We start from the raw sequence: 13,964 nt of genomic DNA on the forward strand, positions 1-13,964 counted from the left end.
CATGTGACTGAAGTTTGATGATGACAAAACAGAGAAGATTAGGATTAACTCGTCATCATCATCACCATCATCGTCCTCCCCTTTACTCACACTGAGTCAGGTCTTACAGTTCCTTGTGGCAGTATCTTAATTAACATAGCACCAACTTTCATCTTGCTGCCCACCAGGAGCAAAAAGTAAAACTTGAAATTACCACCATGTCAGTTCATTCTCAAAATTCTTCATATTGCCCCAAAGTTATATCATAAATCCTGAAACTGGCATAAACTCAGTTGCTGAAAACCAAGTACATAACCAACTCTAAATCTTAGCATAAGAAAACCGGGTCCCTTTGGAAAAACGTGTCAAATGGTTGTTTCTTCTACTCCTGCCCTAAGTTATTTCTTCTTAATTTTGTTGTAGGAAAACAATTAAATCAACCCAGAAAAAAGTTTAATGATATAAGGCATCATGCCAAATTGCATGATTTCACATTCCCTACCCCTCAGTTATCTTTTGAGTAAATTAAGAAATGAATAAACTATCAACCCTCATTTATTTGGATGTAAATTACTTGGTTATCTAAGTTTTGCCTCACTATAAACCAAGTCTCCCACAAAGTTGGGTCATGTTGGAATTGCCTCTGTTTGTTTAAACAATAATAATCATTCCCTGAATTTTCACGAATGAAGGTAAGAAATAGTAGCCATAACAGTGTCTGCAAGATACGTGGTTTATCTCAATGTCAGTTTCTGAGAATACGCTTTATATCCAAATATCATAGCTTTTTAGGTGATGGGTGTCTTTGAGACTCACATCCCAGAAAACACAGTTTTGTACATTTTCACAATTCTGTCTGGAATTTCAAGTGTTTCCTTACTTCCTTTAATCAGTCTTACATACTTAAGGTGTCCTTAAACCCACGTTTAAGGTCTATTGTTAAGGACAATGCAAATTTGACTGTTGGTTGCTTTCTTTGTTCAGAATAATAAAGTGGGAGGTGTTAGTGATAAGGCAAGGAATAGCTCTGCTTCCATTGACAAGTTACTCCTTTTAGGGAACTCAGTTGCATCATCATCTCTTTGTAATAACTGTATGGGTTGTTAAAAAATTCTTTAGTAATAGGGAATATGTGTCTGTGGATAGAATTTCTAACCCATTTAATAATGGGAATAATGATCAAGCAAGTTCAGATCAGAAACAGTAAGGGATTTTCTGCTTCTGTGTCTCTATGTTCTCTTAGTTCCAGTCTGTCATTTTACTTGCATGGTATCAGTGATCTTTGAATTTCACTAAGCTTTCTTCTGGGACTAATGATATAAACTTAAACTAAATTAAAACAAGAAAGAAATTAAGCACAAGATGAAAAATACTTCTTACAAAAAGGAGAACTAGGGCATCCAGAACCTGAAAAAAATTTACAAATATAGGAATGAATGTTATCTTAGAAATGGTGATCTTAATTTACTTAAGTGGTACCTGTCAAAGTTAATGACCATTCTAGGATAAACAAAACTTACTTGGCGTTTAGGGTCAGCTCTCAGTTAACATCTGTTCTTGTTATAAAATGCTAAATAGTAATGAAATAAGGAAGGAAGAAGTATTTAGGTATTTAAGTCAACAGGGTTCAAATGCATATACTGTGAAGAAAGTAATCAACACAAAATGGTTGACTGAAACAATCAGGGGTTTAGCTATAGAAATAGAGTAGGTTCAGGTGTCTTAGGTCATTGTGTCTCAGATTTATTTCATATACTTGATCTTAAATCAGCTGGATGCATGAGACACAAAATCCTTCTCTGCCCACAGAAGACCTAAGGAACGGATTACAAATTAAATAATCAAAGATTTGAGCACCAGTATAAAGGGTAGGACGCTCATAGGCAGCAAGTAGAGGTTACATTAAAAAACCAGGTGGACTTAGGAATCCATAACATGTCACTTGTGGTCTGAGTAGCAAATGATGAAAAACAGGCAATACCAAACATCACACATATCCAAGTTCAGATGTCCATTATCTCCCTCAGCTTGGCTAACAAATTCACACTTTCAACTGTGTTTTTACAACTAGAATATTCTTATCCCCCACAGCCCCCACAGAAAAAAGAGAAGGATGAAACCTAAGCACTAGGGAAAATACATTTTTTTCTCTCTTTATTGTGAATTCTAACATAACTTTTGTTAAACATAGAGCACGTGAACACATGACAGTTTCTTTCATTTGTTCTCACATGTAGCTGATAGAGGAATACTCGGGAGGAATGTTTCTAAAGCCATAGAGAACTTCTTCTTCCATTGATTTTCTAGAAATATGACAAAGCATTAGAGGAAAAAGAAAAGCGTTTTTTAAGTTGTGAGAATATCAAATATTACCCATCAACCCCTGAATCATGCTATTCAAAGTGCTTAAATCTACACTAAAAATAGAACAAAAAATGTACTCCCAATGCAGCTAAATTAACACCTATGGATGCCTAAAATATGACTGTGGTCTGAATACTTCCTCTACATTTATTCCACACTTCCATCGTGCACTTAAAAAAATTAAAAAAATAAAAAAACAAAGAAAGAAATAAACCAGGCCATTGCCATGTTTATAGTTTTCTGAGCACTGGGGGAATCTGGAATCCAGTCCAGTGACGTCACTGCCACCAGTCCCTGACAGGTGTCCATAGTATAAACAATGGCCTTCTTGAATTCTGAAAACAACCCAATGTGCAAAGCTGACCTTAAAGTTTATGTGTCCTTGCAGCTTCAGTTCTGGTTTGTGAAAATGTAACACAGGTCCAAGGGGAGCACGGGAATAAAAAGAACAGATTGTTGTGGACAAGGACCCAGGCAAGTTGTCAGGGAAATAAGCATTTTTTTTTTTTTTTAGTAAATAAAAATCAATGCACATCCTAAAGCTCCTTTACCTTGTCACACAAACATGAGATATTTGCAGCTTTACAAAATTCTTATAATCATCTCTCATACATTTGCAATTCAATTTTACCCTCACCAATGAACTCTACTGAAGTTTACATTTTTGTGTGTGTGGCCAACTCATACCTTAGTATTGTGACCAAAACTGTAGAATTGTTTTCTCATTATATGGTGGTAGGAATAAACCAAACATACAATAGTCACTACACAAGCCCACGGACGATGGCTGGAATGGAAGTTCCTACACTGAATCACTAAAGTAATGCATAAGTTCTATTATCAGTGTTTTCATCACATCGATTTTTTTAAAAACTAAAAGCTACTTAGGTAATATTTCCCTTTAGCAATTTTGCCCTCTGCAAGTTCCTTTAGGATTGATTTTGTATCATTTTCAACATGAATATGTATTAGCTACTTATGTCATTGATTTCAAACATAAAGCTAAATGGTAAGAGATGTATTTCCTGGGAGCATCAGCTTCCTGATTCTGACAGAATTATACAGTTAAAATAAAACTAATTCTTTATACAGTAAAATTATTTTAAATACTTTCTCATCTAATTTAAAAACTATTTTGTGTAAATAATGTTTATTTTGAAAATACTGATTTCTGTTGGTAATCATATGTTTGACCTCCTGAGTTCTTATATAAACACTTTGAGATTAATAAGTGTTGCTTATGTTCACAAACTGAAACCAAACACTTGATTCTGATTATAGCACTGAAAATTAAATACAGTGAAGTAACATTTAAATACAAGGGGACCCCATAATAAGTTTCACAGATTTGCACTGACTCTTTAGAAAATAACATTTTCTATAATACAAGGTGACAAAACATATTTGATGACACATCCTGTCCTTCCCTTTGGTTTGGAAGCCTTCAATGTAAATTTCATTTTGACTTGTGTTGATTCACCCTTTTGAGTTAACTTGCCTGGCATTTGCACATAATCTCATTTGCAGAAAATCATAGAGGGAAAAGAGGAAGTAGAATAGTAAACAAAAACAGCCACGAACACATTCATGCCTTTCCAGGAAGTGATCAAATATAGGGCTTGATTTTTTTGTTTTGTTTTTTTTTTTGTTTGTTTTTTTGTTTTTTTTGTTTTTGTTACTTTTGTTCTGTGTTTTTATATATATATATATATATATATATTTATATAAGGGTACATCAACTCATTTAAAAAACGGAAACAGCACACTCTCCCCCATTTTCATGCCCTTGATCTTCTCTTCTTAGCACTCTGTAGTGGTCACTGTCAAGTGACTAGCACACTTTTGGGTCTGGAGTGTATTCTGACGAGCAGTGAATTAAATGTTAAGACAGTTAGACCCCACCCCCCTACCCCTTCTCAGAGTTTACACGTCATGCCGCCATTAGAAGGGTAGAGGTGGGGAATGAGGTGGGACAAGGAAGAGATTCAGGGCTCTGATTGGTGGGGCCCTCCTATGAGCAAGTGTTCTCATTATTTTTTTTTCCCGAGTGGCAATGCTGGCATTCGTTGCACTGCTTTCTGAAGGCCCACATGGCCCTGCTGATCCTAGGTAGAACCCAAGAGAGGATCCGGTGCTCCTTGTCCCATCGGATAGATTTGTCCAAGCACCCCAAGGAAATGTTAAAAGCAAAACAAAAATCAAGGAAAGGAAATAAAAACCCATTCTAAAACTAAACTAATGAAGCAAAAAAGGGTTTTCTATCTATACATAAGTCTCTTCTTTAAAAAAAGGTAAATTTACAAATTCCAATGACATATAAAACAAAGTCAAAAAATGTAATGGTAAGAGACATGGTAAAACAGGAAGACACTGATGCTACAAAGAAATTGCAAAAAACATATGTACAAGACCCTGTTTTTCCTCATGTTCTAGAGATTGTAATGCATGTTTTTGTTTTTTTGTTTTTTTTTTTTTTTAAACAGCAGCAGTCGAGGATTTAGTTCCAGGCACTGGACTGCAGACTCTACTCAAACTCCCAGGGACGGGGTGTCCCTTGCTTTTCTGTCACCAGATCACACTGGATATACTGGTCTCCCGTGGCAACAGCGGCAGGATGGCACTGTTTGTGTGGGCCTCGTCTGGATTCTGCTCCCTGCTCGATTTTGTCTGTGGCCGCTGCCCGTTGATGAGTGTCATAGGGATGTTACAATAGGTATGCTGATTGCCTATGGAGGTAAGAGGCAGGGTGCCAGTAGGAGGTACGTCATACTCGTAGCTTCGGTAGTAGTGTTTCTGACGCATTTGTGAATGGTAAGTGTTATGAAAGGTGGACCGGAGATCTGGATGGGCAGTGGCTAGAGCTGTGGAGGTGGCGGCAGCCATGGAGATGGCTGAGACAGTCTGCAGCTCCCCAAAAGGCCCCTGCTCACTAACATCTAAAGCCTGCTCATGTGTAATGGGTTCTATCCTCTTAAAAGGCATTTCGTATTGTAAACGTTTCCAGAACTTAGAGTTCAACTTGTTGCATTTTGGTCCATGCCACTTAATGACGGTCAGGAGCTTGATGGTGTGCTTGAGGGCCTCCACCTCCTGGTAGTTCATGATTCCTCGTAGCTCACTGCACTCAATGAGTATCACTTTAATTTCTCCAGTCACAAGCATGTTTCGAAGTCTGGTCTCCAGCTCAAAGATGCTCCAGCCTCTTCTGACTACGTAATTGGGGGTCATGACAATAATCAGCCGCTTGCTCTGATCTACACACCTTGCCACATCTTCAATGTATGCTACAACAGAGAAAAGGGTTTATCAGAATAAGTAAACTGAACATTTGGTCCAGAAAGCCCCAGTGGATTCTCTTTCACACATGAAAATGAGAATTGTTGATTGTTAGGTAAACCCTTAAGAAGATGAAAATAGCCAATGATCACTTAGAAAAGAGGATGGGGCTTTTGCTTCTCTTAGTGATAGAAATATCTTCCCAGGTACAAATCTCTCATTTGGTTTTTTTAAATGTCAAGGCTCATAACATGAGACACTTTATAGAATAGTGGAAGTGGCTTCCTCAGGGGTATCAAAACTTATTTTTCATTTGAACATATCATGCCATTTCTTGAGACACTGACAGATGTAGAAGAAGCAAAAGTTAAAATTTTATCTAAAAATGATGACTACACAGACAGATACAAGGATACTCACACTCTTAAATGAAAACATTAACTTACTTCCAGTTGGGATTAAATCTCTGTCTGGTATAAACAACTTATATCCATAATGCTTTTCAAGCATATCAGGCAGGATTTCAAGAGCAAAGCGTTCTTCTTCCCCAGTCTCTTGATTCCACTGGTCAGGATCCACTTTGGTATATGATAAGTATGCATCGTAATCTTTATTATCTGTCAAGAACATTACAGAGTAAAGCTGAAGTCACTACTCTACAAAGAAAGCAATAGGACATGAGAACAATCATCTTATTTCATAAGTATCTCCAAATGTCCCACTTCTCGGAGACCAGAGGAAGAAGTTTTTATTAATTTTCATTAATAATTCAATAATGCCAAGTATCGTGGAATGAATTTGGGGGTATAAAGGAGTTACATTTTGTTGTTATTAAGACAGTAGGAGAAAAATTAATGAAAACAGCAATGAAATGTTAACATTAAACATTTTTGATGCATAGATCATAGAGAATTTTGACAGCTTATAATAGCCACATATTTGGATAATATGTTCTTATTCTACGTAATTGTACATTTCACCTAATCCTTCTTTTGATGATTTTACCCTGTTGAAAAAAAAGAAAGAAAATTGAAATTGGCTTGGCTGGCTTGAGGAATGGTTTTTAGGTTGTGTGCTGTGTGGTTTTAGGTCGTGCTGATTTTCTTTTGGGGAAAAGATAAAACAAAATTTGGAATAATTAATTTTTCTTTGGGAGCTGGTTCTTAGAGTTCAGTATTAAGACTATTAATATGCTGAATTATTATAGAAAAACATATTGTTTTCCTGATCCTCACTTATCTTACATGTAAATTACTGCCTAATTTTATTTCATGTTAATCAGTTTGACTGAAAGAATCAAAAAGTATAATACAAATGAATTAAACTTAGTTCCAAAATTTGATTTCTTTCCTCATTCTTCTCCCTTTTTACATGAGAACCCTTCAAATATTTGATGACTACTATTGTGCGTTATCTTTATCTTAGCATAAACATCCCAAAATTCTCATTTGTTGTTTCTTAGAACAAGAAGTCATTGATCTTCTGCAAAATCTCATCTGTCAATTTCCTTTTCAGAGTGTGATATCAGGATTCATAATTCACTTCAATTCTAAATACTATCAGTAGGACATGTCTGTCAATATCAATATGCTTAGGTCTCTTTTGTGCTTCCTTGATGATTGTCATTGATTTTTTTGATTATTAGATTTGATTATTATTAGATCAAGTTGAGTTGAAACACTCATATTTCAGAACAAAAGGATGTTGGCATTTGGTATAGAAAATTTAAAATATTTGGGGTATAAAATATCAAAGATAGAGGGGCATCCATGACTTGCTCTGGGTGGCTCTGGGACACTCCTTTTGACTTCAAAGACACTAAAATTCACTTCTGAAGGTACATATGTATGTTCATTTAGTAGTCTGATAATCCTGAACTACCTATAAGTCATTCTATAGCTTATTATGGAAAACTCAGAGAACTGTTTACTTCACTTAAAGTTAACACAGGCATATAAGAAACTCTACTACAGGATCCCTGGGAAAATAAAAACCTTTAGCTATGGAAAATTTTTTTAAAGCAACCTTCAGGTAATAAAAAAAAAAGTAATCATCCCAATCATGTCATATTTTGGTATTTGGCATTTTCTTTATTCTTTAAGCAGGATATAATTGTACACAGTAATTCAATTTTCACAAAAATGATAATTATATTTATTATACCATGTCTATGCAGATATGCCAGAGGTCTATAGTGGTACCACTTTGTTGACATAAATACTTGAGTAAGAAATAATAGAAAATAGCACATAATAAAGCTACAATACCAGTTAATATTCAATTAAAATGTCCATTTATTAGATAATCACATGCCATATCTATGAGATAAAGTCTTCCTACAATATGACCCACAATATGGGTCAGTAACTTCCAGTCTAGTAGAAGACATAGACAAGTCCACAATCTATTTCCAGAGGATAAATATGTTGCAAAGAATAGTACAAGCGTCATGGGCTAATGGGAGGACTCTTTAAACTAGACTGAAGATTGCATAATGATTTCATGCATATACTATTATTTTTCTGGGATTATTTCTCTTCTAATTTTTTACAAAGTACTATAAAATACTGAAGTTTGCCCAATCTGGGATGGGTAATGACTAGATCCTCATTCTTCACCTTTTGTCTTGTATAGGCTCAAAAGCATTTGAAAACCAGATCAATATGAACACCAAAGAGAACAGAGCACTTATGACCACATGTAAACAACTGGTCCACCAATACTAGTAAGTTCCAGATGGATGTCACTTTTGCTTACATGACACTGTTTCTGGTTCTCCTGCCTCATCCATGGACATCTCTCTTCCAATTCATAAATGCTGTTATTTCTTAAGATGTTTTCGGTGGCCCGTTTCATTTGTCTCTCAGCTTACGATCCCTTACAAATCTCTTTTTCTCCCATTACATCGACAACCACGTCTATGTAGATGTCTCCCTAACTTAGATGTCCAATCTTGTCTTCTTTCTCATGAACCTGTAACCTGGACATTCAACATGTTCACAACCAAACAAACTTTCCATCTCAAGCTTTGTTCTTCATGTTTTATTACACTTAAATTTAGTAACATAAGAATCTCACGTCTATAGTCTCTAAATGTCAGATGCATGTTTCATTTATCTCTTTTCCTTACCAATAATCTCACAGCCATTCACTGGTAAAAATCCTTTGGATTGTTTCCATCCAGGGTGAGGTCCTACTCTCTTCTCAGCTGCTATAATTATATTTTATTGGGTCTTTCCTCTCTGTTTCCTTATTCTTCTGGCCCATTCCACATATAATCAGAAAATTTATTTTTTTAAACCTTACAACTGATTACGTTTATGGTAGCTTGAGAAATACTTATGGCTACTCATTGTCAAAAAGCCAGCAGCTATCTCTGCCTTTGGTTTCCTTTCAATTTGAGTCTGATATCTTCGAGTTGAAGGTGATCTCTTTTACCACATATTATATTATTGTGCTCACATCTTATCTTCTTTCTTTGACCACAAGATCCTTGATTCAGATATATGACTAGGGATTAGTAGATGCTCAAACATATCTGTTGATTAAATGAATGAATGGCCTCTCGTTTGGGTATCACGTGACATATATCTATGGCTAATGGAGAGATTTTCTCAAGATTTGGGCCATTTCCTAGGAGAGATGGCTTTGGTGATACATACTTCAAGTTGCCTGGACTCCTCAAGTAATTACTAAGAGTGACAGGGTCAAAGTTTAGCAAAGTTTCTTTGAAATAATCTTGAACTGTATTTTCTCACTGTGACTCATTGAAGGCTCAGAGTCCTTGTAAGCTTCTCTGAGAAAGTGGTTTTCATACTTAAGCATGAATGGCAACAATTTGGAAGACTTGCTAAAATACAGACTGATAGACTCCACCTCCGGAGTGGAGTTTAGATATTCTAAATTCAGAATATCTAGAATAGGTCCTTAGAATTGGAATTTATAGAAAACTCTCAAGTGATAACTGCTGCCAGCTCAGGGACAACACTTGGAGAAACTCTGCTTTACGACAGAGTATAGGTACTCCAGGCATAGGTATTGGAGCTTCCCAGGTAGCTCAAATGGTAAATAATCTACCTGTGATGCAGGAGACCTGGGTTCAGTCCCTGGGTTATGAAGATCCCCTGGAGATGGGAATGGCAACCCACTCCAGTATTCTTGCCTGGAGAATTCCATGGACAGAGGAGCCTGGTGGGCTACAGTCCATGGGGTCACAAAGTGTCGGACATGACTGAGTGACCAACACTTTCACTTTCATAGGTACTCCAAGGTCTCAAAGGTATCAAAGAATTGCAGTCAGCTGCCAGGTAACTGATCAAAAGTATCACAAAGCCTACACACTGTAGCCTCAGCTCCATGATAAGGGGACTTGATACTTACAAGCTGTGTGCTCTATTTTATCTAGAAATAAGATGAAAATCCATGAAAATCCACACTTTCATCAAAAAGGGGATAAATTCGTACCTAGACTAATATATTCAGTAACCATATTAAGATTAAATGAACCCCGGGAATAGGTACTGTGGTCTCAGTCAGTTTTCTATCTCTTTATGTCATCTGGATGAGTTTGCAACATTTAAGCTAATATCCCCCAGGTAAAAAGGAGATGTTCACATGGAGGTTATTCTGGTAAGAAATAGGACTAAAAGGCCCCTTGCAAGCAGCTACAGCAGCATCCTTCCTCAAATCAATGGACACTTGATTGATATCTAATTTCTCTCTTTCCCCAGAGTCTATGTCAGTGCAGTACTGGGCTAGGCATTTATTTACCAACAGGTGCAAACTTCTGATTTGAAAATTATCAGACTGAAAATACCATGTCATATATCATGCTAAATGCAGTAACATTTCCTGAGTCAAAAACATACAGATTCTAAGGTTTCTTCTTTTTTTTCAGTTACCTGCTGAATCAGAGTCATGGGAAATATCTCTTAGATATTTTTTATGTCTGTAAGAATGCATATTGACTAATCTTAATATGTATAAGAAATTGAAAATGTGAGATTTTTTATAATCATAGAAAAAACAAAATTATGCTAAGATTTTTAAAGGATAGGACTGTGATCTTTCAAATTCAACTTCAGTTTATAAATAGCTGAAAACGAGTTAGTCATAGAAGGACAGTACCACAATCTATATCTTAATCTGAACTTTATTCTCTAAATTTGATTTTCTGTAATTTAAACCCTCAAGTATAATTCTGTTGACTGCAGAGATGGAAAGCATTTGACATACACACCTTCTGTAATAATATTCATAGGTTCTAATATAGTCATTGGTTTACTCTTTCCATGATTTTCAAGAGATTCTCACTGTAATGTCCCACAAAAAAAGAAAAATAGGAATGAAGTCATCAAGGTGGTCCAATAAGCTATCATTTGCATATATCCTCTCTTCTGCAGCACAGAGCCAGCCCTGCCCACCCAAGGATCCATCCAGTGACCAGGTATTAGCCGGAGGGTGAGCTGGTGGGAGCCATACCCATCCACACACCTGGCAGTAAGACACAACTGTGGATCCTGAAGTGAAAACCTGTCCAAGTGTTATACTACTGAACAAGGTTCTAGAGGTATTCCTATCCACCCAGAGACCAGATAGGACCCATATGAACCTGAGCTCCAATCCAGAATGATTAGGTTTCTGGAAGTAATTGCACTGGCCTGGGGAACAGACAGAAGAACTTTACCTGCTAAAGTCAGTCTGGAAAGACTAGCAGAGATATTTGCTCCTTCAAATGTACAGACACCAATGCAGAGATACATGGATCACAAAGAATCAGGCAAATATGATATCACCTAAGGAAAGTAATAATGTGCCAGTAACCAACACCTAAGAAGTGGAGGTCTACAACTTGTGAGATAAAAAAGTAAAAATAGTCATCTTAAAGAAAAGCAGTGAAAATAAATACAGGCAGTTTAACAAAGTCAGGAAAATAATGCATGAATAAAATGCGAAAGTCGCAAAGTTGTGTCCAGCTCTTTGTGACCCCATGGACTATGCAGTCCATGGAATTCTCCAGGCCAGAATACTGGAGTGGGTAGTTGTTCCCTTCTCCAGGGGATCTTCCATTTAATACAGAAACAGAAACCACAAAGAAGAACTAGACAGAAATTCTCAAGCTAGTAACCACTTTGGCTAGTGAATTCTACCAAATATTTAAAGAAGAATTAATGCAATCCTTTGCAAACTCTTCCAAGGAAAAAATAAAAGAGGAGGGAATATATCCAAATGAATTTTATGATGCCAGCATTATCCTGATACAAAAACCAGATAAGAATACTACAAGAAAACTACAAATCAATATCCCTAATGAATACAGATACAGAAATTCTCAACAAAATACTAGCAAACCAAATTCAACTGTACCTTAAACAGATAATATAACATGATCAAGTGGGATTTATTCCTGGGATGCAAGGATGGATCAACATGTGCAAATCAATAAATGTGGCATGCCACATTAATAGAATGAGGAATAAAAATCATATGATCCTGTCAATAGATTCAGAAAAAAGGATGTGACAAAGCAGTTTATAACTTCATTATAAAAGCTCTCAAAAAGTTGGGTAGAGAAAGAAAATACTTCAACACAATAAAGGCTAGGGGACTTCCCTGGAAGTCCAGTGGTTAAGACTCTGTGCTCCTAATGCAGGGGGCACAGGTTTGATCCCTGCCCAGGGAACTAAAGATCCCACATGACACATGGTGTGGCCAAAAAAATAGGAACATAAAATATGAACACAGTAGAATATTGTTTTGTAGAATATTATTCAGCTATAAAAATGAAGGAAACCTATTTTATTTGGGTGGGCCTTGAGGGCATTATGCTTAAGTGAAACAAGTCAGACAGAGAAAGACAAATATTGAATGATCTCACTTACAATGTGGAACTGCAAAAGCTGAACTAATGGAAAAAGAGAGTAGAATGGTGGTTGTCAGGGGCTAGGAGTGGGGACATGCTGGTCAAAATAAATAAACTTCCAGCTATAAGAAGAATAATTTCTAGGGATACACAGAAAGCTTGATTAATAATACTGTATTATATACTTGAGTGTGGCAGAAAGTAGATCTTAAATGCTCTCACTACAAAAAGAAATATTTATGTGCGGGGAAGGATGTTAGGTAATGTTATTGTGGCAGTCATTCCATAATGTATATGTGTGTCAAATTGTCACATTGTACCTCTTGAATGTATACAATGTTATATGTCAATTATATCTCAATAAAGCTGGGGGGAAGAAGAGAAACAAATAAAAAATACCAAACCTAATCAATTAACTAGCTGCTTTGTTACTTTAAGTCAAACAACTAGTCCAGTAGAATTTTCTCCTTCAATTTACTGAATCAACTACTATGTTTTATAAAAAGATATATTTGAGGAGAAAAAAAACTTGGTCTAGATAGTGAAGAAATAAAAATATAAATTAAAAACATTATTAAGAAATTTTGATGAGAGCAGGAAAATATAGAACTTATCAGGAATAAAAAAAGTGGTTTAGAAAAATGATAAACAAACATTTTTCCTTTTGACATATGAGAGGATATTAGTCAATTCTCTTTAGAAGGACTGAGAAGCCGAAGAATCCATGGATTTTTTTTTTAGAACAATAGAGCTTTTAAGAAAATGTAGAATGAAGACTCCCTTATCAAGATGAAGGTGGTGGCTATATTGGATATGCGCTAGGAAAGAGATTTACTGATAATATAAATGGCTTGAGATTGACATTCAGGTCTTTGGGAGTTTTTAACCTTTAAATACCTATTGAATAGTTGTCAGATGTTATTGGCAGGTGGCCGTTTCTTCTTAAAATTTATTTTCAAATATTTATAGTCACAAATGTGAAACTGATTAGTGACAGAGGCTATTATTCAACAAATGGATTACCAAAGTGAGACTGGGGTAGGGTTCCATGATGAACTGTGTATTTCATTTTAAAGATGATTTTCTACTTTTGCATGTAGTACATTAGCAGAGAATTATGTGATCATTAACAACTAGCATTGATATAATTTGAATACATAAGAGATTTTTTAAAAATTAAGTCATTTCTTTCTTGTATTTCAGACTTGACCTTCATATGTTTTCTTACATTTCCAACTAATAATTTTTCATTTAAAACATCTGCAGAAATAGATCTTTGAATAAAAAAATTATGCACATATTAATATTTAGATTTTGTGATTACTGAATGTCATTGTTTTAATAAATTCCACTTTTCATGTCAATTCAGCCAGGGCAGCCTCTGACCATTATATTCTAAAATAAATCTGCTTTATTTTTACACTTTGAAAATTTAACAATATTGCTCTAGTTTACATGTTTGATTACTTGGTACTTTTCTGGA

General features: G+C 35.7%; 1 protein-coding gene across 1 annotated transcript in view; it reads right to left on the bottom strand.

Moving 5' to 3' along the window:
- Positions 1-4,022: 4,022 nt before the first annotated feature.
- IL1RAPL1 (interleukin 1 receptor accessory protein like 1) overlaps positions 4,023-13,964 on the bottom strand; it is a 1,418,929-nt gene continuing 1,408,987 nt past the window's right edge. Inside the window, exons 10-11 of the mRNA XM_043896687.1 lie at positions 6,066-6,236; positions 4,023-5,627 (exon numbers count right to left, since the gene is read on the bottom strand). Of these exons, the coding sequence (XP_043752622.1) occupies positions 4,909-5,627; positions 6,066-6,236 (890 nt within the window). The 3' untranslated portion in view covers positions 4,023-4,908. The remainder of the gene's footprint in view (positions 5,628-6,065; positions 6,237-13,964) is intronic.

This window comes from Cervus elaphus, chromosome X (assembly GCF_910594005.1).
Source record: "Cervus elaphus chromosome X, mCerEla1.1, whole genome shotgun sequence".
Classification (NCBI taxonomy): domain Eukaryota; kingdom Metazoa; phylum Chordata; class Mammalia; order Artiodactyla; family Cervidae; genus Cervus; species Cervus elaphus.